The 25,092-nt window shown below is 50.1% G+C and overlaps 1 protein-coding gene across 4 annotated transcripts in view; it reads right to left on the bottom strand.

The window, feature by feature from the left end:
* pde5ab (phosphodiesterase 5A, cGMP-specific, b) overlaps positions 1 to 25,092 on the bottom strand; it is a 225,694-nt gene that overhangs the window by 170,185 nt on the left and 30,417 nt on the right. For all 4 annotated transcript variants that reach the window (XR_011940169.1, XM_072496192.1, XM_072496190.1 and 1 more), the window contains exons 2-3: positions 15,390 to 15,972; positions 13,513 to 13,602 (exon numbers count right to left, since the gene is read on the bottom strand). Coding sequence is in view for 3 of the 4 variants with exons in the window: in XM_072496192.1 (XP_072352293.1) it covers positions 13,513 to 13,602; positions 15,390 to 15,972 (673 nt within the window). In the remaining variant the exon portion in view is untranslated. The remainder of the gene's footprint in view (positions 1 to 13,512; positions 13,603 to 15,389; positions 15,973 to 25,092) is intronic.

Below are 25,092 nucleotides of genomic sequence, written 5' to 3'. Positions count from 1 at the left end.
CATGAGGTGGCTCCCACCAGAGAACTTTATTTAAGCCCTTTTTGCTTGATTTTTGTAGGAAATTTGAGCTGAGGTTGTTCGTATTGATGGGTTACGTATCCCACATCAAAGGGATTCCCAATAGGTACAGGACCAGGTCGCAGAAAAAGGAACTTTGCCAAATGTGGAAGCTTCAAGAGCCCTGTCTGGAGACAAAATGGCGGAAGCTGCTGCGGTATCACTAACTGCTGAGATGCTTACAGGCATCTTAGCGGTGAAGTTGCAGAAATGATGCCAGGAGGTCTTGGAGGACCATGAGAAAGTGATTAAGGCAGCGATATCCTCAAATTGAGTGGCCTTGGCTCAGGTGGACAGGGTTGTGAAGATACAGAGCGAGGAGCTGAAAGAGGTGGGGCGGATCTATTTGGGCAGAGTGATCAGGTCACCTCCCTGAAAGTGGAGATGGCACGGGTGGCGGTCAATAACAAAATATTAAGGGCCAAGGTGTATAACTTGGACAACTGGTCTAGTAGACAGAATTTGAGGGAGGTTGGGTTACCGGAGACTCTGGAGACTGAGCCCGACAAAGTTCATGTCGCAGTGGTTTTGAAGGTGGTGAGGGAGGGGTAACTGGCAACCCCTCCCGAGTTGGATCGAGCCCGCAGGTCATTGAGGCAAAAACCCCATTCAGATGAGCACAACAGCGCCTATACTTCCTCAGGAAACTAAGGAAATTCGGCATGTCCACATTAACTCTTACCAACTTTTACAGATGCACCATAGAAAGCATCCTATCTGGCTGCATCACAGCCTGGTATGGCAACTGCTCGGCCCAGGACCGCAAGAAACTTCAGAGAGTTATGAACACAGCCCAGTCCATCACACGAACCTGCCTCCCATCCATTGACTCCATCTACACCTCCCGCTGCCTGGGGAAAGCGGGCAGCATAATCAAAGACCCCTCCCACCCGGCTTACTCACTCTTCCAACTTCTTCCATCGGGCAGGAGATACAGAAGTCTGAGAACACGCACTAACAGACTCAAAAACAGCTTCTTCCCCACTGTTACCAGATTCCTAAATGATCCTCTTATGGACTGACCTCATTAACACTACACCCCTGTATGCTTCACCCGATGCCGGTGTTTATGTAGTACATTGTGTACCTTGTGTTGCCCTATTATGTATTTTCTTTTCATGTACTTACTGATCTGTTGAGCTGCTCGCAGAAAAATACTTTTCACTGTACCTCGGTACACGTGACAATAAACAAAATCCAATCTGTGTGCGAACATCGTACACTTCTGTAGCTTCCAGAACAAAGAAAGAGTTTTACAGTGGGCAAAGGATTGCAGATGGGAGGACCATATGGTGAGAATTTATCAAGATGTCGGAGTGGAGCTAGCCAAGATGTGTGTAGCATTTAACAAAGCCAAGGCTGCATTATATTGCAATAAAGTTTGATTTGGCGTGCTTCCGTGTTACCCCGCATGCTTCCGTGTTACCCTGTGTGCTTCCGTGTTACCCCACGTGCTTCCGTCTTACCCCGCGTGCTTCCGTGTTACTTACGAAAATAGAGACCATTACTTTGAGGCTCCAGAGGAGGCTGAAACATTCGTGCAACGAAATGGACTGGGGTTGAGATAAATGTGTTTGTATTGGTTAGGTGATGTTTGTATGGAGGCGGGTGGGTGATTTCTGGTATTTGATCAAGTGTTCATAGAGTGGTTTTGTGGCTTTTTATGTATAATGTTATTGTGGGGGTTGGAGCAATGGGTGTTATGAATAGTACCATGTGTGGACCACCCGATTAGCTAAAATAGTTAGTTAACAGGAGCAAAGGGATGGGGATATCTGCGCTCATACGATGGGAGGGGCGGTTTAAGTAAGAGCTTGGGGGTTTTGTTTGGGTGGAGTTCGGGGAGGAGTGGTGTCTTTGGTTGCTTGGTCATTGTTTGCTGGTCTGGTTAGGTGCAGTGCTGGTGGGGAGGGAGTAGAGGGGATGAGTGGGCCAGTTTTCTGATTATGGCTGGGAGCATTTCTTTGTTCGGTCGTGTTGGGGATTTGGTGGCCATCTTGGGTGGGCCTGGTGTTCGTTCTCCTTGAGAGGTTGTTGGACTGCCCACAGGGTGGGAATGGCTGACTCTGGTATGGGGGGGGGCGCATATTAGACAACCCCCTATCCGGCTGGCCACATGGAACGTGAGGAGTTTGAGCGGCCCGATAAGGAAATCTAGGGTGTTTGTGCACCTTAGGGGTTTGAAGGCTGATGTGATGTGTTGCAAGAGACCCATTTGCGGGTTAAAGATCAAGTAAGGTTACGGAAGGGTTGGGTGGGGCAAGTGTTTCATTTGAGATTTAGCAGTAGGGCCCGGAGGGCAGCAATCTTGATTAATAAGAAGATAGCTTTTCTGGTAGCTAAGACTTTGAAGGATCTGAATGGGATGTATCTCATGGTTAGTGGGTTGCTGGCGGGTACTCCAGTGGTGTTCGTCAATGTATATGCCCCAAATTGGGATGACACAGTTTTTATCAAAAAGTTGCTATCTTTGATCCCCCATTTGGAACCGCACCAGATAACCTGGGGAGGATATTTTAACTGTTAATTGGATAAATCGAGGCCTAAGGCTGTAAGGCCTACGGGTTGGCAAAGGTACTTTAGGCCTTTATGGAGCAGATGGGGGGAGCAGGCACTTGGAGATTGTAACACTTAGGCGAGAAGAATGTTTATTTCTTCTCTCAGGTACGTCAGGTATATTCTAGGATCGATTTCTTTGTGGTCGGTAGGTCCCTGCAGGGAGTGGTGGAGTTGGGGTATTTGGTGATAGTGGTCTCTGATCATGCTCCGCATTTTGTGGATTTGATGGTGGAGTCGGTGCCCCGCGCGGAGACGTTGTTGTTGGCGGAATAGGGATTCTGTGAGGGGGTTTCCTCTGCCATTGAGGAGTATCTTGGATTTAACAGGAGATTTCGCCTTCCACATTATTAGAGGAGAGATCATTTCTTACAAGGCACATAAGGAGAAGAGTGACAGGGGGAAAGGCAGAGGTTGGTGGATGCCATCCTGGAGGTGGATCGCCAATATTCGGTTAGTCAGACACCGGAGCTATAGGCAGGCAGAAAAAAATTGCAGTGGAAGCTTTGGTTGCTTTCAACAGACTGGGCGTTCCGGCTGAGGGCTGAAATAAACCGACTGTCGTTGGATAGCAGGGTCATTCCCAGTGCTTAATACCCCTCTACCCCCGCTGAGAACGGACTCTGTTTTTCCGGTAGATCACGTTCTGTTTTCAAGAAGGAGTTAGGTATAGTTCTTGGGGCTAAAGGGATCAAACAATATGGAGGGAAAGCGGAGACAGATTATTGAGTTGGATAATCAGCCATGATTGTAATGAATGGCGGAGCAGGCTCAAAGGGACGAATGGCCACCTCCTGCTCCTATTTTCTATGTTCCCAGGTTTTTATCTGCAGGAAATGTCATTGACTGCAGAAACTTGAGCTCTGAATGCTGGAACTTGAGTGGCAGCTGGAGTCATTTGTGAGGCAGAGACCTACATAGATCTGTTTGGGGAGGTAGTCACACTGCAGGTTAGAAGCATGCAGTCAGAGAGGCAATGGGTGACCGCCAGGGAGTCAAAGAGAACTAGACAGATAGTGCAGGTGTCTCCCGAGTTGATCTCGTTTGCGAACACGTTTTCCATTCTCTATACTGGTAAGGGTGATAATTCCTCAGAGCAGTCCAGCAAGAGCCAAGTCCATGGCACCACTGGTGGTTCGGCTGCACAGGAGGAGAGAATTACGAGAGAAAAAGCATTAGTGATAGTTGGGGGAACACACAAAGGTTTCGGCGGCTGTAGACATGACCCCAGAGTAATATGTCCTCCTCCTGGTGCAAAGGTTAGGAATGTCACAGAGCAGCTATAGACAGTAATCTCAGGATTACTCCCAATGCCATGTGCTAGTCAGTATAGGTGTGATAGCGCAACCCCTTAAAGGGGAGGGACAGGCTCCATGGACCATGTGACCGGCTCCGGGAGGCCAATCATGCGAGAGCATGCGAAATCCGGCCAATGGGGTCTTTGCCTTGGGAGTAAGTGATGCATTCCCTTACAGTATAGGGCAGTTTTATCCCAAATAATGCTTCGGAAAACGTTATTGCCGTTGCCAAAAGGACCCTTTCTGAACCAGAACAAAACTATGCCCATATTGAGAAGGAGGGCTTTGTGGTTATATTCAATGTGAAGACGTTCCGTCAGTATGTATATGACCGATGGTTCAACATAGTGACTGACCATTAGCCATTACTGGCCTTCTAAGAGAAGATAAGCCCATAACGCCCATAGCCTCAGCGAGAGTGAAGCATTGGGCCTTGTTGTTGGCAGCCTATGACTATGCTTTTCAGCACTGGCCTGGGCAACACAAATTGCTAATGCAGATGCATTAGGTTTCTTGCCCCTGCCTAAGAGCAGTCTACCACCACCGGTACCCCAGGAGATCATTCTAGCTCTAAACCTTCTAAACACTCTGCCATATCCACAACTGAACCCAAAGAAACCCTATTATTTCAAAGATGTCCGAACAGCTGAGGCTCTACTTTTGACAGGACAAGTTGATATGTGAAGATGGTGTGATTCTGTGGGGATCATGGGTTGGCATCCTGTTGCAGGCCAGGGGAGCCCTCCTTCAAGAGCTACATAGCCAGGGCAGACAAAGATAAAGATGTTGGTGTGGAGTAATGTCTTGTGGCCAGGCATAGTCAAAGCCATTGAAGAACTAGTACAACAGTGCCACCCTTGCCAAATTTAGCAATGTTTGCCATTTTTCACCACCCTTCACCCTTGGGAATGACCAGGTTGCCTGTGAACCAGGGTTCACGTTTATTACGCGGGCCCGTTTACAGGCCAGATGTTTGTGGTGCTGGTGGATGCCCACTCTGAGTAGCTATCGGTTCAAGAGATGGGGAACACTACCTCGGCAGGCATTTTAGATGCCTTGCACTGAGTGTTTACCATTCGTGGAATATGCGAGTCAATTGTTTTGGACAATGGAACCCTCTTCACCGGCGATGATTTCCAGGTTTGTGTGTGAGCCAATGGCATACGACACACGAGGGCAGCCTCCTACCACTCAGCATCGAATGGTCTGGCTTTCAAGAATGCCATGAAAAAGCAATCTAATAAACCCCATCACCAGAGGCTGGCTAATTTTTTGTTGTTGTACAACACAGGTCGTCATTCAACAAATTCAACCACAGTGATCGCACCAGCTGAGCTGTTCATTGGCCATCGGTTGAGCACCCCATTGGATCTTGTGTTTCCAAATTTGGCGGGGAGGGCCAGTATCTTAAGTGGCCAATGTGGACGGGAAGTCCATCTGACAGCACAAAACAAGCAGGTCTTTCAGGACTTGTGGGAGGAAACCAGAGCACCCGGAGGAAACCCACGCAGACACAGGGAGAACGTGCAGACTCTGCACAGACAGTAGCCCAAGCCGGGAAGCTGTGAAGCAACAATGCTACTGTGCCGCCCAGTTTGTATAGTGCTCTGTGCCTGTTACTTAACTGCATTTGCCTTTCCTCAGTAAACCCCTTTGGGGACCTCCAGCATATGTCTCGAACTATCACAATAGGTAAGGTAAAGTCGCCTTAGTCTGAGTAGTTATAGGCCACTTCCCCTTTGAGCGGGAGAGGTTTAGCCTGAGGATCACCACACCTCAGGCGAGGAGCAAGGTTGAGAAATCCTGAGGTTGATGAACAACCTCAGCCGGTACGGGAATTGAACCCACGTTGCTGGCCTTGACTGCATCACAAACACCAGCTGTCTGGCCCACTGAGCTAAACTGGCCCCCGGCCACCACAATAGGAATAGAAGGATTGTGTGACTTGAACACATGGCTGGAGAATCAGAGTAGGAGGGAGAGCATCAGATTTCTGATCCACTGGGACCGGATCTGGAGCAGATGGGACCTTTACATAATTAATGCATTACACCTTAGCAGGGCAGGGACGAATATTCTTGAAGGGAGATTTGCTACTGATGTTGGGTAGGGAGATGGAAACATGAGAGGGTGCTCAAATTGCAGGAAAGCAAAATTAGCAAGAGGAAATAGAATAGGAAGTGAAATTAGAAGGCAAAAGAAGTGAAGGCAAGCTTCAAGTAGGATCAAAATGCAGAATAAGGTTAAAAAGTCAAAGTTAGGGGCACTCTAACTGAATGCACAAACATTTACAAGGTAGGTGATTTTAAGGGACAGATAGGGGTAAATGGCTTTCATTTAATATCTGTTATGGAGTCTTGGTTACAAGGTGAACGAAACTGGGAACTGAATATTCAAGGATCTCCGTTGTTTAGGGAGGATAGGCAAAAAGGAAAAAGAGGTGGGGTAGCGCTATTAGTAAATGGTGAGATCAGTGCATTAGTGAGAGCTAAGACACCGCAAGGAGTGACCAACATTGGTGGGAGTTATTTATAGTTCACCAAAATGTAGTGGCAATGTGGGACAGAGTGTAAATCAGGAAATTAGAGCTGCATATAACCTGGATAATACAGTAAAAATGGACATTATATATAGACTGGGTAAATTAAATTAGTACTGAGGGGTGCATATGAGATGGCTTTCTGGAGCGCATGTTGAAGAACCAACTACGGATCAAGCTACTTTAGATTTTGGGGGGAATTTTCCCAAGAAATGGCGAAGTGTCAGGTTCTGACTGAAAACCACCGTGTTTCTCTCGCCAGGGGCCCAATTTACCCGAAGAATATCTGTGCCAGGTTGTCCGGTTTCCGGCACATTTAGCGGGGTGTTTCTTGGCAGCTGCAGCGCCGAGAAACATCTCGTTATTCAATGGCACTTTGCCGTTTTTTTTTGGTCTTATGGAGTTTCTCTCCGCCGAGGCCACAATCAGTGGGATTTCCTGCTTGCGAGATGAAAATCGACAGCAGGAAAGGCTCCTCGCAGGGGCGCCATGTTGAGTACCAGGCGTCGGGTGAATCTGGCAAACGTGTATTTAAATGATCCCTACGGCTCATTTAAATGTGCTGGCCTGGGTCATGCCCAGCGAGAGCGAGATCCAGATTGTGACCTCTCACGAGATCCATTTCGAGCATCACAAATCTCGTGAGATTCCCTGGCTTCATCCCGACACCAAGTCAGACACAACGAGGCCGCTGAATTGAATTCTAAGTTTTCTCTCCAGATCTTCTGACACTTTGTCAAAAATAGCATCGGGGTGTGTTTTGCGCCGTTACACTGGCAGGGCGGGTCCTCATAGAATTGGCAAGCCCGGCTCTACAGAAATCAGGGTGCCATTTTGAAAGGATGTCCCGATCTCAAACCCCACCATTGCCGGCATCGGGGCTTCAGTGTACCTCACCCAACATCTCCTGAATTAGCACATGGTGGAGCCCCCCTCCTTGGGGTTCCTTGGCAGCCTCGCATATTGGTCCTGCCTCCTGGTCCCACTCCTGGCAGTGGCATTTTTCATAATGCCAGCTTGGTACTTCCAGGGTATCACGGGGCAGTACTATGGCACTGTTCACCATATCCCTCACCACCCAAGGACTATACTCACCTCCAAACCCCCGGCATGGTATTCACGACTAGTCTCCGTTTTTGGAAACCAGTAGTTTTTCCCACCGGCTTGGGAATATCTGACGTCCCTAGAAGCAACGGCGTTAAGCTGCTCAAGCATTTATAAATAAATTTAGGTTTATGAAAATCAGGTTCACGTCCAATGATTACGTCAGCGGTGAGGGCCCGGGGACATCGCGTTCTGAGTTCTCACCAGTGCAAATCTCCCATTATGGCCCTCTCGCAAAAGTATTTCATGGTAGACAGTTAATGGATGATATTTAAAGAAGCATTCCATGGTCTACAACAAATATGCATTCTTCTCTGACAAAAACCCAACAGGAAAGGTGAATCAACCATGTTAACAAAAGAAGTTAAAGACTGCATTCAGTCAAGGGAAGTGGTTTATGAATTTGATAGGAAAAATGGTGAGCCCAAGAATTGGCAGAAATTTAGAATCCAGCAAAGGACCAAGAAACTGATAAAGAAAGGGAAAAGAGAACATGAATGCAAGCTGAAGAGAAAGGCAGACTGTAAAAGCTTCTTCAGGTATGTGAAAAGGGAAAGATTAGCAAGGACAAATGTCGATCCACTAAGGCAGAGACAGGAGAATTTAAAATGGAAAATAAAGAGATGTTGACATCAGGGGCGGGATTCTCCGACCCCCCGCCGGGTCGGAGAATCACCGGCGGCGCCGTGAATCTCGCCCACGCCGACTGCCGAATTCCCCGGCACCGGAGATTCGGCGGGGGTGGGAAGCACGCCGCGCCGGTCGGCGCGCCCCCCTCCTGGCGATTCTTCGGCCCACGATGGGCCAAAGTCCCCCTTCTGCTAAAGCCGGTCCTGCTGGTGTGAATTAAACCACCTCCCTCCCTTACCGGCGGGACCAGGCGGCGCGAGGGGGCTCCGGGGTCCTGGGGGGGGCGCAGGGCGATCTGGCCCCAGGGGGTGCCCCCACGGTGGCCTGGCCCGTGATCGGGGCCCACCGATCCGCGGGCGAGCCTGTGCCGTGGGGGCACTCTTGTGTAGGTCTCCGCGATGGCCGACGCATAGGTGACCCCCCCCCTGCGAATGCGCGGGGATGACGTCAGCAGCCGCTGATGCTCCCGCGCATGCGCGGACTTCCGCCGGCTGGCGGGGTCCTTTCGGCCCCGGCTGGCGTGGCGCCATAGGCCTTCCGTGCCAGCCGGCGGGAGGCAACCACTCCAGCGCGGGTCTAGCCCCTAAAGGTGAGGGCTTGGCCCCTAAAGGTGCGGAGAAATCCGTACCTTTGGGGCAGCCTGACGCCGGAGTGGTTCACACCACTCCATCCCGCCGGGACCCCCCGCCCCGCCGGGTAGGAAAGAATCCCGCCCCAGGAGTGGGGAAAATGTTAGAATCTATTATGAAGGATGCGATAACTGGGCACTTGGAAAATATTGGCATGATTGGGCAGAGTCAACATGGATTAATGAAAGGGAAATGCTTGACAAACTTGTTGGGAGGTTTTTGAGGATGTTACCTGCAGCATAGATGAAGGAAAACTATTGGTTGTGGTGTATTTGGAGTTTCAGAAGGCTTCACTGAGGAGGTTAGTAAATAAAATTAGAGAACATGGGATTGGGGGTAATGTACTAGTATGGATTGAGAATTGGCACACAGATGGAAAACAGAGACTAGGAATAAACAGATCATTTTTAAGATGACAGGCTGTTACATGTGGGGTACCACAAGGATCAATGCTAGGTCACAGTATTCACAATCTTTATAAATGATTTGGATGTGAGGACCAAATGTAATATTTACAAATTTGATGATGACAGAAAACTAGCTGGAAATGTAACTTGCGATCAGGTTGCAAAGAGGCATCAAAGGGGACTTGAACAGGCTAGGTGAATGGGCAAGAACATTGTAGGTGAGATATGGGGCAGGATTCTCCGCGAACCGGTGGGGCGCGCCACTCCGGCGCCGAGGAGTGGCGTGAACCACTCCGGTGTCGGGGCGCCCCGAAGGTGCGGAATCCTCCGCACCTTCAGGGGCTAGGCCGGCACCGGAGTGTTTGGCGCCGTGCCAGCCGGCACTGAAGGGCTTGGCGCCACGCCAAGGATATACTGCCCATAGAGAGAGTACAATGGAGATACAACCAGGGGACACAGTCTCAGAATAAGCTGCAGGCTATTTAAGACTAAGATAAGGAGGAATTTCTTCACTTAGAAGGTAGAGAACCTTCAGACGGCTGTGGAAGCTCAATCATTGAGCATGTTCAAGACAGAAATTAAGAGATGTTTGGATACAATGACTTCAAGAGATATGGGGCCAGTGGGGAAAAATAACAGAGGTGGATGATCAACCATGGTCTGTTTGAATGCCAAGCAGGCCCAATGGGCTGAATGGCCACTCCTGCTCCTACGTTTCTATGTTCAATCCCATCGTAATTCCTCAGATGACAAAATAGTTCATGCTCACAGGCAACAGGCAGGTTTAGGCTGTTCAGTGGCAGGTACCATTTTTTTCTACATACGCATCAGACAAAAACCATCTCCATTTATGCCAAGGCATAATTATCTCCTCTTGACATTCAATGGCATTACCAGCACCACGTATGCCACCATCCATATCTTGGGGTTCACAATTGATTAGAACTCAAACTGGACCACGCACACAAATACTAAGGCTACTGAGGCAGATCAGAGGCTGAGTAATCTGCAACATGATAATATAATTGCCACTTTCCTGGGTCTGTGCAGCTCCAACAAAAATCTAAAAACCTGACATTCTAGAAGCATTCTGCTTGATTCAACTCTGGCTTAAGCATCCAATCTATCTGCCATTTTCAAACCATTGCTGTAGTGTGTACTGTCTATGGGATGCACTGTAACAGCATCTTCTTCAGCAGCTACTGCTCTACGTATGACCTTCTGAAAACTAGCAGGACAAGGACAACCTGTGCATTGGAACACTGTCAACACCAAGGACCATCTCCATGTTACAGACATCCTCAGTTGGACAGATATTGATCCTACGTCATGGGACTACAATCCTAGCAGCCTAACAGCACTGTGGGAGTAACTCCACCACACGGAATATAGTGGTTCAAGAAGAAATACCGTCACCTTTTCAAGCACAACCAGGGATAGGCAATAAATGCTGACTTTACAGCAACATCCCTATTCTAATAAGTAAGTTTAAACAAAGAATCTTTTTAAACAGCGAAAGGGAGACAAACAAAGGATAGTTAAAGAGTAGTTAAGGTGTTCCGCCTGTGTCTGTTACAGATACATAATGAAATGAGATTCCTGAGTTGTTCCCCCTGGTTCTGATGTACATAAATATGGGGCAAGATTCTCTGACCTTCCCACGTGTGGTGTGTTTCTTCTCAGAGTATGTTTTGCATTTGGTTAACCAATTACAAAATATTTTTTCTTTCTACAGTATCTTGCATTTTATTTATCAATATGGAGAAATGCGAGCTAATGCATGCTGAAATTAAAAATAAGTGAGAGAGGATAGATAGATTATTGGTCTCTTAGGGAATCAGGAGGGGACAGGGAGCAGGTAGGAAAGTGGAGTTGAAACCCAAGATTAGCCATGATCATATTGAATGGTGGAACAGGCTGAATGGGACATATGGGGCTGGATTCTCCGGTCGACGACGCCAAAATCGGGTTTGGCGATCGGCCGGAGAATCACAGTTCCCGACCAAATCGGGGGCGGCGCCACGTTTGCGATGCTCCGGCCCCTCCAAAGCGGCGTACTCTCTGAGTACGTATCTACAGCCTCAGGACATTGACTGAGGTCCGCCCCCCCGATGCTACGCCCCGGACCGGCTGAGTTCCCGATGGCGTCAATGGCATGTGGTCTCATCCGTCGGGAACTTGGTGTTGGGGCTGCGGACTCAGTCCAGCACCGCCACAATCGGGGGATGGCCAATCTGCAGGCACGGGAGGACTTTATTCGGGGTTGGGGGCACTATGGGGGGCTGGTCCGGGTGCGCGAGGCGGCCAAAGGGGAGGCACTATTTTGCGGGCCGGGTCCGCGAGCGGCCTCCGCCATGGAGCGCGGCGCGGCTGCTGCAGGCCGCCGCCATGCGCATGTGCGGCCACGGTCCCGGCAATTCTCCGGGCTGTATCGGCAGCTAGAGCCGGGTGCTCCATGTTGCCGGCATGCTAGCCCCCAGCAAAATGGGGAATCGGTGGCCATTGTTCTGGCGTAAAACGCTACCGTTCCCACGCCGGCGTGGGGACATAGCCCCAGAATCGGAGAATCCAGCCTCTGGTCTACTCCTGCTCCTATGCATTGTGGTCTTATGTTCTTAGATACACTTTGGGTGGGATGGACCATGTTAAAAGCAATTTGAAACCTGCCCAGCAGTGTTAGCTGACTGTGAAGCAACATAAGAAATGGCAATTTTCCCATTTTGAGGAGAAGTGCTCCCACCAGTGTGGAATTGGGACTTTTTTCCATTCGCGCTGGGAAAGGTGATGATGTGCCATTCAATGGCACTTGGAATTTTTTTTTTCACAGAATGGTGTTTTATGTTGGACTTGAGAAGGGCGGAGCCTAAACCCTTTGACAGGACCCACTCCTCAGAGACCAGGCAGCATTTTGAAAGGGCACCCTGATCTCAAAATAATGTTGCAGCCCCCCAATGACTGGCAAGACCCCACCTCAAATGAGCAATACCCCGTTATTGGTTTGCAAAATGTCCACTTCAGCCCCTGCCCTCATTCTTCCTCCTCAGTCTCCTCCTTCAGGCCACACTGCTTGGCAGTGCCAATCTGGCACCCGACACTTCGAGGGGGGACAAGGGAGTGAGTACTCTCTTTATACTTGCCTGCAGGGCGCCGAATGGGACCTTCAGGGGAGGCGGGGGCTCATGGGGCCTTGGGCTGAGGTAGAGGGGCTCAGATCGGGGGTCTTTCTCAGGATGGAAGATGTTGGCTAGTCTTCCCATCTGTGGTATTTAAAATCATTAAACTGTCTTTCAGCTTGTCAAGTTTCGGTTTAAAGTCTGCCCTCTGATGTCTTAGAATCTTCCAGCATGTCAATATCAATGATTTGTAAGAAGAAAGTGGAAGTGTTCTCTCTGTAGCCTTAAAACCTTTAAACTCTCTTCCAACATTTCAACATCAATGACAGAAAGAAGAAGGTGAAAGTTTTCCCTTTAATGTGGTGGAAATCTTTGAAGTGCTTTTATCACAGTCAATTTCATTGCCTTTTAACTTTTTCAAACCTTGGTGCATGCTTAGAAGCCTAAAAGCTTTGAACCACGTTGTTTAAATTAAATTTCAAGGTCCATTGCCATTTACAAGCCTCCTTCTTGACATGTCCAGGCAATTTCAAAGGAAGGATTGCCATTGTTTCTTTATTTAGTTCTACAGGGGTCCATTCACTCTGAAGTGCTTCCTCTTTTGAGCAGGTGTTCTTTCTAACCACAGTTGTTTTTAAAGAGGCCATTTCTTTGTTCTGCAGAGCTTCTTAGAAAGAACAGGTACTCTGTCTTAGTGTTGCCCCTGCACCTGGAGCATCCCAGGAGGCCAGTGAATCAGGCTTACTGCTTGATAATTACTTTCAGATGAATGTAAATGGCTAAAGCCGTAAAATCCTCATCAGGGTTGGCAGGAACCTTATCAGGGTCAATGGGGCAAGCCAGGAAACGTGCAACAGGTTTGACTCCCAGTGAAAACCTCATTTTTGCCTGCGTTCCCGATTCAGCGGGCCATCACGATTCCCGCCTCTAGCTAGCGGCACCGGAGAATCCCCCCTTATATTATCAAAGTGGCTGATTTTAAATAGCCAGAAGTCAAATTGAAGCTGTTCAGATCACTTCACAGTTCATATCTGAATACTGTACTATATATAGTTCTAGGCACCAAAATGTTAGAAGTTAGGCCTAAAGGTAGTGCAGGATACAAGATTCAGTGCTCTACTCATTATATCACACCACAACTCATTCAAAAATCATACTATGACAGTAAATGGCAATCACCTCCTCTTTGTGATTCTTTATTGGCATTGATAGAATACTCTGCGTCTTGTACCCCGTGATCTGGTCAACTTCTGCATTGAACCTGGGATCCTGTGAGGGTCATAGAACAGATCTGTAAGATTTTATCACTATTCATAAAGAGCTGCAAATATATCAAGTGATAGGCCTGCACAAATTGAGTTTTTCTTTTGGATTGTTCCCATTCCATTTGTGTATTTTGAGACCTTTAGTCTGTTACTTGAAAGGGCAACCACCATGACATTCCTCTCTTCAACTTTGCAAATGCTTTCTTATCACGTGCTCTTGGATGTGATTATATGTTTAAAAAAGAAAATAACCACCAGCAATGCAGCACCAGCCATTAAAAGAAAACAAGCTGGAGATCTTATCATCCAGTTGGGCACATTGCAGCCTCGGGACTCAATACTGAGTTTGGCAGCTTTTAATTGTGACCTTTCTCCTCCATCTTAAACCTCTCCTTTTTAAAAATATTCCATACATGCATTTCCTCAATGTAAACCCCTCCCACACCAGGCCATCTGTCTTTTGTCCTTAAGTTGCTACATTTTGTTGCAACCTGTTCCTTTCTTCAGTTCTGATGTAGTGTCAAAGGACTTGAAACATTAACTCTGCTTTCTCTCTCCTCACAGATGCTGCCAGACTTAATGAGATTTTCCAACAATATCTGTTCTTGTCGGAGTTTATGCTGCTCTCTTGTTTTTGATGTTTCTTGAGTTTTTCGCACTCTAACGCTAGTGTAGCATTTTTGTAACTAGAAACATGTATACATCAAATACAATTAACCTTGCGTTAAAGTCATTGTTATCTCTGTGCAAAAGGAGCGTTCATCTTCAAATTATATGAATATTCAAGTGAGTTATAGTAAATTATAATTTTATAAAAACTTGAAAAAGTAATTCTACTGATTTTTTAAAACATATTTTCCCCTCAGTTGTCAGCATTGTATCTGTTGCCAGCATTAAATGACCTGGGAAAGATTTGTTATTAAATAGGACGTGAATCACTTAAAAAGAAAATCTCAGCAGTCGTTCATTAATCCCTGAAAGGCACATTCTTTGCATTGGTGGTGCTACTCATGATGATCTTCTATTTTACGAAGAATTAAATCTGAAATATTAATGCATTTTTCCAAAGAATGATGCAGCTGGTCAGACACTTGCATTGAAAGCAGAGCAGTAAAAATTGATAGCTATTGTTTTATTTTTACACATTCTTCTTCTGTTCAATCTAAATGGATCCAAGACACTCAAGTGCAGGAATTGCCTGGAAGAGTTGGACTACTGTTAGGAATTTAAATAAAACTCTGCAAACGTTTCTGTAATTTGGAAGGAATTGGCAGCACATGCATAGTACAAAGATAGATAACCAAACCTTTTGGATGCCATAAATGGTATTTAACAATGATAACAATAGCAACTAGCATTTATATAGTGCCTTTAACATAATAAAACATCCCAAGTTGGTTCAAGGAGGCATGATAGAACAAAATACTAAACAAAACCACATAAAGAGATATTGGGACAGATGAGCAAAACTTTGGTCGAAGAGGTAAGTTTTACGGTACATTTTAAAGGAGGAACGAGCAGTAGAGAGACACAGAGGTTCAGGGAGAGAATTCCAGAGCTTAGGGCCTTGGGCAGTTCAAGACATCACTACTAATATTGGACTGATTAAATTTGTGGATATTCAAGAGGTTAGAATTAGGGAAGGGCAGGTACCTTGGAGGGTTGGAAGGGATTATAGAGGTAGGGAAGGATCTCAAAACTAGGGTGGGAACTTTAAAATCGAGGCATTATTCAACCAGGAGACAGGGTCTGAAGTAATTCAGCCTAAACCTCTGCAGTCAAAAGTCATACCTTGTATGCATCCCCAATATTCAGTGGCTCTCCCGTAGCTGCTACATATCCGACAATTCCTTTATTCCATTCTAACCGGATGCAGTTGTTCGAAGTTTCTTCAGGAGTGGAACCTTCTGCGACATCAAAGAGCTGACTTACAAGAAACTTTTCATTTGAACTGTCCTCGTGCACCAGGAAAAGCGAGTACCTGTCAGCAGCAATAACTTCATTGATGTGAAGAAAGATTTTGTGACAGAGTGCAGTGACATCCAAATGGCTGGAAATATCCTTGACAAGTTCTAGAAGTCTGGAACACTGATCGTTGACGGGTATGGCTTCACAGGCCGCCTTTGGAAACTTGAATGGCATCTGTTCCTTTTTATCCGGGTCAAAGACAAATGTCAAACCCCTAACAGAATCTTTAACAAGGATGGGTCTCAGTGGTCTGTCAAATTCGGAAGCAGAAATTTTCCTCGTAGGAGTCCCAGGAGTGGCACTCTCTGCTTGGGCCATTTGATGCGCAGGGCTGAGATCTCTCACAGTTTCATTTGCAGTGGGAACAGTGTGCACTCTTTCTGCAAACCATGCATTGACCATCTCCCTGTGAATCACAAACAATATCACCTCATGAAAAACTGAAATGTTGCTTACTTGTACCACCACCTACTCCTCAAGGGTTGCCACTGGCACCCTTAATATGAATATAACCATTACATATGTCAGCAGTGAATTTATTAAGGTAACCGTCTGCCTGGCTGGCCATGGCACAGAGACAATGTCACTGGACAAGTTATGGCCAGAAACCTACACTAATGCTAGGGGCACAGGTTCAAATCCCACCATTATAACTGACAGTATTTAAAGTTTAATGAATAAATATGGATTATAAAGCTAGCCTCAAACCATCAAACTATCATCGATTGTTGTAAAAACCCATCTGGCCCACTTTTGTCCTTTGGGCAAGGAAATCTGGTGTCCTTACCTGGCCTGGCCTACATGTGACTCCTGACCCAAAGCAATGTGGGTGACCCTTAACGGCTCCCTGAAATGGCCCAGGATGCCACTCATTTCAAGAGCGATGAAGGATAGGCAACAAATGCTGGCCTTGCCACATCCCGTGAAAAAATAAGAAAAAATGTAATTAATCCTCAGGCAACTCTCTACTCAAGTAGATGTAGTTAAATTGTGTAAAAGTCGGCTCCGCTCATATCCTTTCAGGAGGATGTGTCAATCTGCCCATAACAGACAGAGCATGCGATGTTCAGGTCCACACTGAATAGCACGCAAGCTAGGCCTGGCTTAAATGACGTTACGTTAATTAGGTTGTATGGTATCTGTAACCCATAGTCCCTTTCCTTCTGTGCTGAACAGGCTCAATTAAATTGCTAAAATTCAGTGGTGATTTACGAAAGAATGTATCGGAGAAAAAGATGGGAATGAAAAAATATGTAAAAGAGGGAGCAAAAGAGATAAAATGTATGGGGGTAATTTTGACTTTGACCAATAATGTAAAGTGAGTAATATTGAATCAGCTGCTGATAGACATCTCTCCTGAATTTCATTTGCAGAGAAGCGAGAGATAACACACAGCTGGTTTGATTCGCCCACTGCGCACTATTTCCCAAAGCCAAAGGTGTCCCCCATGGGAATGAGACAATGAACTGGATTTCATGCAATCTGTCATTGCAGGAATCATGGCGGTCAAGCCCTCCCGCGTCACTCTCCCAGCAGCAGGAAACCTCTCCTGATTAAGTCAGAAGGTGGGTAAGAGAGTGATGCAGGATTCCTGGTCACCGATGGTGGATGTCAATCAGGCTAATTCATGAGCCAATTGACACCCATTATCCCCACCGCATTATTTCTGTTTGAGAAGGACCATCATATTTTTTGTCACTCAGGCACTTGACAGATAGCTTATGCCACTCAAGCGCATTTTCCCCTGGATCCTGAGGGGTAAAAGGCACACCCAGGCCGGAAGCTCTTTATTATTCAGTAACGTCACTGCAGAGGCAGTGGCTGCCACTAGTAGTATGGCCACTTGAGACCTTGAATTGAGGAGGGACCCAGGCACAGGTGAGTGATGATGGGAAGGAGTTCATGGGGTGGGAGCTGTGGGGGAGGAGGTTTAGAGGTTAATAACAGGAGCATTGGGGGGTGGCTTTCAGAGGCTCCCACTTACAGATACACAACACCCCGGTTAATTCCATTAATTGCCCTCTTGAGGCCCTGGATTGATGGTGGGTTGGAGGGTCATTCACAGGCCTTCCCATCATGATTTAATCTGGTGGAGGCAGGAAAGGGACGCATCCCCAATCCCCACCCTCCCACCCGGTCAAATGCCTCTGAGCACCAGATTTGCCATGGGGAAGCTCACATGATTCAGCCCATGGATAGTAGATAATGCCATATTTGAGTTGTATTTCCTATCCACTGCTTAATCTACCACATGAATGGATTAATACCTCCCTTAAGATAGGTCATAGACATTGTACATTAATATAACACAGAGTAGTTTCCAGGCTAATGCTTGCTATTAACCAGGAATTCCTTATATGCCGATGACTTGCTGTTATACGTGTCGGAACCGAGTGTGTCGATAGGGGGAATATTGGAGCTGCTTCGAGTGTTTGGGTCTTTCTCGGGGCATAAACTAAATCTAGACAAGAGTGAGTATTTTGTGGTGTCTCGGCCGGGTGTGGGGGCAGGGGGGGGGGGGGGGGGGGGGGGGGGGGGCTGCCATTCCGTAGGGCAGCGACTCACTTTAGGTACCTGGGGGTGCAGGTTGCCCGGGAGTGGGGGAGGGCTCCGCAGGTACAACATTTCTAGTTTGGTGGGGAGAGTGAAAGCTGATCTGGCAAGGTGGGATGGTCTCCCTCTGTCACTGGCGGGTTGGGTACAGGCGGTTAAAATGAACGTATTGCTGCGATTTGTTTATCTTTCAATGCCTGACGATTTTCCTGCCAGAGGCTTTTTCAGAGAGATTGAGGGGAGGATTATGCCGTTCATATGGAGGGGGGAAGGTGGCCAGAGTTAGAAAGGTGCTGCTACAGAGGGGAAGGCAGGCAGTGGGTTTGGGTCTTCCGAACCTGATGTATTACTACTGGGAGGCGAATGTGGAGAAGGTGCGGAGCTGGGTCAGAGGGGTTGATTCCCAGTGGGTCAGAATGGAGGAGCGTTTGTGCAGGGGGTCAGGATTGGCAACACGGTAGCATTGTGGATAGCACAATTGCTTCACAGCTCCAGGGTCCCAGGTTCAATTCCGGCTTGGGTCACTTGGGTCTGCACATCCTCCCCGTGTGCGTGTGGGTTTCCTCTGGGTGCTCCGGTTTCCTCCCACAGTCCAAAGATGTGCAGGTAGGTGGATTGGCCATGATAAATTGCCCTTAGTGTCCAAAAATTGCCCTTGGTGTTGGGTGGGGTTACTGGGTATGGGGATAGGATAGAGGTGTTGACCTTGGGTAGGGTGCTCTTTCCAAGAGCCGGTGCAGACTCGATGGGCTGAAAGGCCTCCTTCTGCACTGTAAATTCTATGATACTATATGATTGAAAGCACTAGCAACAGCGCCGCTCCCAATAGCCCCGGGGAAATACTCAGGGAGCCCGGTAATAAAGTTTCATTGAGAATTTGGAGGCAGTTTCGCCAACACTTCGGGTTGGGGGCAGGGTCAAGGGAAATGCCGATTCGGGGGAACCACAGATTTGAGCCAGGGAGGTGGGATGGAAATTTTCAGAAATGGGAGGAGAAGGGGATTAAGACACTAAAAGATTTGTTTCTTAGGGGTCGATTTGCAGGACTGAAGGAGCTGGGAGCAAAATATGGGCTGGAGCAGGGGGATATGTTTAGATACATGCAGGTTTGAGATTTTTCCAGAAAGGAGATACAGGGCTTCCCGGTGGAGCCGGTCTCCACATTGCTGGAGGAGGTGCTGATGACAGGGGGACTGGAGAAGGGGATAGTGTCAGCAGTTTATGGAGCTATTTTGAAGGAGGAGAAGGCACCACTGGAAGGGATCAAAGAAAAGTGGGAGGAAGAGTTGGGAGAGGATATGGAGGAGGGGTTCTGGTGTGAGGTGCTCCGGAGAGTGAATACCTCCACCTCGTGCACGAGGTTGGGGCTGATACAGCTGAAGGTGGTATACAGAGCACACCTCACGAGGGCGAGGATGAGCCGATTCTTTGAGGGAGTGGAAGATGTGTGTGAACGTTGTGGGGGACCCCGCTAATCACGTTCATATGTTTTGGTCCTGTCCAAAGCTAGAGGATTACTGGAAGGAGGTTTGGGGGGTAATTTCTAAAGTGGTGCACGTGAAACTGGACCCGGGCCCCCGGATGGCCATATTCGGGGTGTCGGACCAGCCGGGGTTGGAAACGGGTGCGGAGGCAGATGTTGTAGACTTCGCCTCGTTGATCGCCCAAAGGCGGATCCTGATGGGTTGGAGAGCAACCTCTCCACCCTGTGCCCTAGCGTGGCGGGGGGACTTGTTGGAATTCTTGACTATTGAGAAGGTTAAGTTTGAACTGAGGGGAAGGATGGAGGGGTTCTACAATTCATGGGCATTATTCATCGTGCACTTTCAAGAACTGGATAATATCGAACATCAGTTGGGCAGGGGGGGGGGGGGGGCGGGGGTGGTTGGGGGGGGGGGGGGGGGGCTGTGTGTGTTGATGGTGACTATGGGTGATTCCTAATTCCTTTTTGTCATTTGTTTATGTGAACATGCGGGCTAATGTTTGGGGTTTGGTGGGAGGATGGGATTGTTGTTATTGATATGGGGATTTACATATTTGTCATTGATTATTGTTTATTGTTGGGTGTAAATTTGGGAGAAAATGTGAAAAAGGAGAATAAAAAATATTTTTTTTAAAAACCAGGAATTCAGGTTATGATATCACCTAGTCAGGACTTTACGTTGTATTTTCCTAACAATTGCTGGGAGACCTCTTGAAAGTGTTGCAAAAGTGAAAAATGAAATAGCTACAAAGAAACAAACAAGATGACAGGAGTTACATATCTTTTCCAATGAACAATTCCATTCACTGTCTACTTGACCGTATTTCCATGTAAGCTTTCAGTCTGATGCATTTTTACTGGGGAATGAATGAATAAACATTCAAAAAAACTAGGGTAGAAATAGGGCGCGCGATTCTCCGATGCTGGTTGGGAGAATCGCCTGGCCCGCGTGACCAGGTCTTAGGCTGGCTGCGTATCTGCAGCGCAACCAGGCCACTGGGGCACACAGGTATCCCATGCAACCCGGCTGGCGAGGTGTGGAAGAACCTCAGTGTAACATGTCGTTTCTCTGCCCCCCACCACCCTCCTACAGGTCACCATGTATGCCAACCAGACAGCGATGTTCACTGCCGTGGTTGGGGCCGCAGCTCTGCAGGTGGCCATCCGGCAGCGTAGATTCCGACGTCCCACAGTGGCTGCAGATGCAGTGGTTGCTGCTGCAGCAGAGGGGATGGCCGCGGAGTGGCCCGTCGTCGCCGCACAGGCCGCAGGCGCTCAGGCCCGGAATGTCCAGGGGGGTGCCGAGGGGAACATTGACCCCCTGACGGCGAGGAATGCACAGGAAGTGGGCACTGATATCGAAGTGCTTGGGGGGGGGGGGGGGGGGAGGAGGAGGAGAAGCCATTGATGGTGGTGCCAGGGCGCCACAGGCGTCCAGCAAGGCCTAGGGTGTACCGTGACAGAATGTCGTTCGAGGCCCTACCGGACATTACATGCAGGAGGAGACTACGGTTCAGCAGGGAGACGGTCACACATATATGCAACCTCGTGGCGCACCTCGCACCACTTGGAACTGGTGGAGGACACTCTATACCAGTCTCCGTCACGGTGACGGTGGCCCTAAACTTTTACGCTACCGATTCCTTCCAGGTGCCGAGCGGGGACCTATCCGGGATCTCACAGGCATCGGTCCACAGGTGCATCAGGGCCGTGACCAACGCCTTTGACGCCATCGCGGACAGGTACATTAAATTCCCCGAGGACCGAGCACAGCAGGAAGCACGGGCACGTGGATTCGCCAAGGTGGCCGGAATACCGATGGTCCAGGGTGTCATCGATGGTGCGCACGTCCCCATGCGCCCACCTGGAGACAACAAGGAAGTGTTCATGAACAGGAAGGGCGCATGCTCCATGAACATTCAGGTGGTCTGCGACCCCCACATGAAGATCATGCACGTGTGTGCAAGGTAACCCGGGAGTGGTTGGAGCCGCAGCACTGCAGGTGGCCATCCGGCAGCATAGACTCCGACGGCCCACAGTGGCTGCAGATGCAGCAGTTGCTGCTGCAGCAGAGGGGATGGCCGCGGAGTGGCCCGTCGTCGTTGTGCAGGCCGCAGGCGCTCAGGCCCGGAATGTCCAGGGGGATGCCAAGGGGAACATTGACCCCCCGACGGCGAGGAATGCACAGGAAGCGGGCGCCTACGTTCTGGCACCGTCATTCATCCCCGCAATGTTCGATGGATGCCCCCCCCGGCTGAGGGGCTGGTTGCTGGGCGATAGGGGCTATCCGTTGAGGTCATGGCTGATGACGCCAATACGGAGGCCTCAGACCAACGCGGAGAGCCTGTACAACGAGGCCCATGCAGCAACCAGGGGTGTGGTGGAGCGGTGCTTCGGCCTGCTGAAGATGCGATTCAGATGCCTGGACCGCTCCGGAGGGGCCCTGCAGTACCAACCCGACAGGGTCGGTCACATAGTTGTGGTCTGCTGTGCGCTGCACAACATTGCCATGCAGAGGGGAGATGCACTGGTGGAGGAGTCGGAGGGAGGACCCGAAGGCACCGGAGCCAACGCAAACGAAGGGGAGGAGGAAGAGGAGGAGGAGGAAGATGGCGTGCATCAGCTGGTGGGAGGGGCGCAGGACACAGACACTGCCCGGGTGCTGGTTACGTCCAGGAGGCTGCACGACGGCACCGTCAAGACAGCGGGCACGCGACGCGTTGGTGGCCGCACGGTTCACGTACCGTGGGGGAGGGATTTGCTGAACACTGCCACATGCACCGCCAGTCCTGCACACGGGCACCACACAGCACCCACCCCCCCCCGCACCACCGCATTCACGGCACCAATTCCACATCACCTTACCACTGCGGCACTACAGGATTGCACAACATTGATGATTGTGTAAGTGGTTGTGATCAGTGCCATGTTGAATGACGACAGCCCGCTCTGCGATGAGCTGTGAGCTCAGTTTCGCCAGCCAAGGTCTGACTCATGGCTATAGCTGAACCATGCACTCCGGTGGTCACAGCCTTCGTAACGGGCATTTCATCACGTGGCCGTGTGGGGTAGCTGGCATCGGTTTGCCGAGGACTACAGTGTCCGATTTTGGGAGGCAGGGGGGAAAGGGACAGCACATCCGGCACCGACGTTGAACCACCCGTCAACCACAGCGCCACTCGGTCACCCTCACGAGCCCCCTGGCACCGGACATAGCACAGAGTCTTACAAGTTAAGTGCAACAGTGAGTTTAATTGTGACATTCACATACAGATGCCCTACACCCTACAACTAAACTGTGACCTGCACCTGTGTCAACTTATTATGTTCCTAACTTCTTTGCTTACGGGCCTTCCCACTACATCTAGGTGTCTCCCCAGATGGTACAGCAGGAGTGGAGGTGGACTGCTGAGAATCACGCCCTGCGATATGGCTCCCCGTCGGCACGCGGTTCCTGGGGCGGCCCAGCTTCAATGGGCCAGGCTGCTCGGCGGGCATGCTGGATGACGTGGTGCCACCTTGTCCTGCCCGCTGCCCACCAGATGCGCCAGGGACGGAACGGGGGAGGCCGAGTGTTCCGAGACGACCTTTGGTGGAGGTACCAGGACTGGCCCCAGAACCTCCTCCACCCTCGGGGAGCCCGGTGGCCCCCGGGCCTCACTGTGGGACGGAGGTGCGATCGGAGACATGACCCGTCGCACCACCGACACCTGGCGCTGCCAGTCCTGGAGGCCTGCAGCGGTATCGACCACGGTCCAAATGTTCGCAGAGACGGATCCCAGGGAGTGCGACATTCCTGCCAGGGACTGTGCTATCTCAACCTGTGAGTGCGCTACGCCATTATCACGTGCGCCAGGCGGTCTATGCTCTCCGCGACTGACTGCTGGGACTGTGCCATCGCCTGCTGGGACCGGGCCATGGCATGGTGAGACTCGGCCAGGGCCCGGAGAGCGGCAGCAATGTCCTGTTGGCTCTGTGAGATGGCTGCCTGTGAGAGGGCAGCCCTCTCCTGGGCCATGGATGATGCGTGCACGTGAAGCCCAACGCCTTGCAGAACCTGACCAATGGCAGAAACCGTTTCACCCATTGCCTCCACCGCGGATGCCACCCGTGCGGTGTCGGCCTGGGTGGCTGCGATGAGCGGCACCACTACCTGCTCCTGGACGCGGATGGAGTCCTCCAGCTGCGTGTGCAGGTCCTGGAAGATGGCCCTCATCCCGTTATTCAGTCCCTGGGTGTCCACATGCATCGGTTGTCCGGGTGGGTCAAGTACACCCAGGAACTCGGGAACCATCTGGGTGGCAGCTGTTTGCTGGGCCTGGGCTGCCCTCCGACCGTCCAGCCCCTCGGCTGCTCCAAACTCCACCTGCTGTACCGGCTCGGCTGTGTGGTGTGCACCAGACTGTGACCCGGGAGCCTCATCACTTATCTGCCCAACTGAGGTGAGTGTCTCTGCGATGGTGGATGGTGTGGGAGACAGCAGTGCCGCTAGCTCGAGGTCATCGTCCGTTAAGAAGTCTGGTGTGTACTGGTCCCCCTCATGGCCTGGCGCAAGGTGCATGCAGCCCATGTCATGTTGCCCTCCGGGTGATTCCATGGACTGTGTTGCCGTTCTCTGTGCGTCATTGTCACTGTCCGTCCTGTGCCCCTCAGTACTGTCTCTGTCCGTTGTATGTGCGTCCCCATACAGCGTCCCATACTGAGAGGATGGCCCTCCTGTCCGACCGACTGCCACCCTCTGGCGTGCATCCCTGGGAGCGCTTGAGGTTGGAGATGGTCGGCTGTGTCTTGGCCGAGACGACCCTGGACGTTCGGCGGCTGGCCCTGGGGAACACAACGATACGGGGTTCATTAGACATGTTGGGCCGGGTGTATGGTGGTGGTGGGGGCAGTGTGTGAGGGGGTTGGGGGATTGGGGGTGCAGTGGCTAGAGTGTGAGGGGAGGGGATCGAGAGTGCAGTGGCATGAGTGTGAGGGGGGAGGGGATCGAGGGTGCGGTGGCAGAGTGTGAGGGTGGAGGGGATCGAGGGTGCAGTGGCCAGAAGATGAGGGGGGAGGGGATCGAGGGTGCAGTGGCCAGAGTGTGAGGGGGGCGATGACGGGTTGGGGGTGGGGGGGTGAGGACATGCAGGGTTGTCTCACTTGCTTCTGCGCCTCCGACCTGACATGTCGCGACCTCCCGGGTGGCGGATCCCCCAGCGAGGTCCAGGGCCCTCTGCTCGTGAACATTTAGGGGGTGCAGCACAGGAGAACCCCCTCCGGTTCTCATACGCTCACGTTGGTTGTGAGCTGTCTTGTCCTGGGGGGGGGGGGGGTTGGATAAAGCATCACAATTAGGCGGGTATCATCAGGGCGTGCAGATATAAGCTATATTAATGCTGGGTGAGGAGACAGTTGGAGCCACGCCATGGCATCTATCCAGGGGGGGTCCCGGTGCTCATGTGGGTCGAGTACAACGTTGTGCACCCTGAACCCCTACCCACCCCACTT

The sequence above is a fragment of the Scyliorhinus torazame genome, chromosome 3, assembly GCF_047496885.1.
Source record: "Scyliorhinus torazame isolate Kashiwa2021f chromosome 3, sScyTor2.1, whole genome shotgun sequence".
Taxonomy (NCBI): Eukaryota; Metazoa; Chordata; class Chondrichthyes; order Carcharhiniformes; family Scyliorhinidae; genus Scyliorhinus; species Scyliorhinus torazame.
This window is presented reverse-complemented; position numbering and strand designations above follow the sequence as displayed.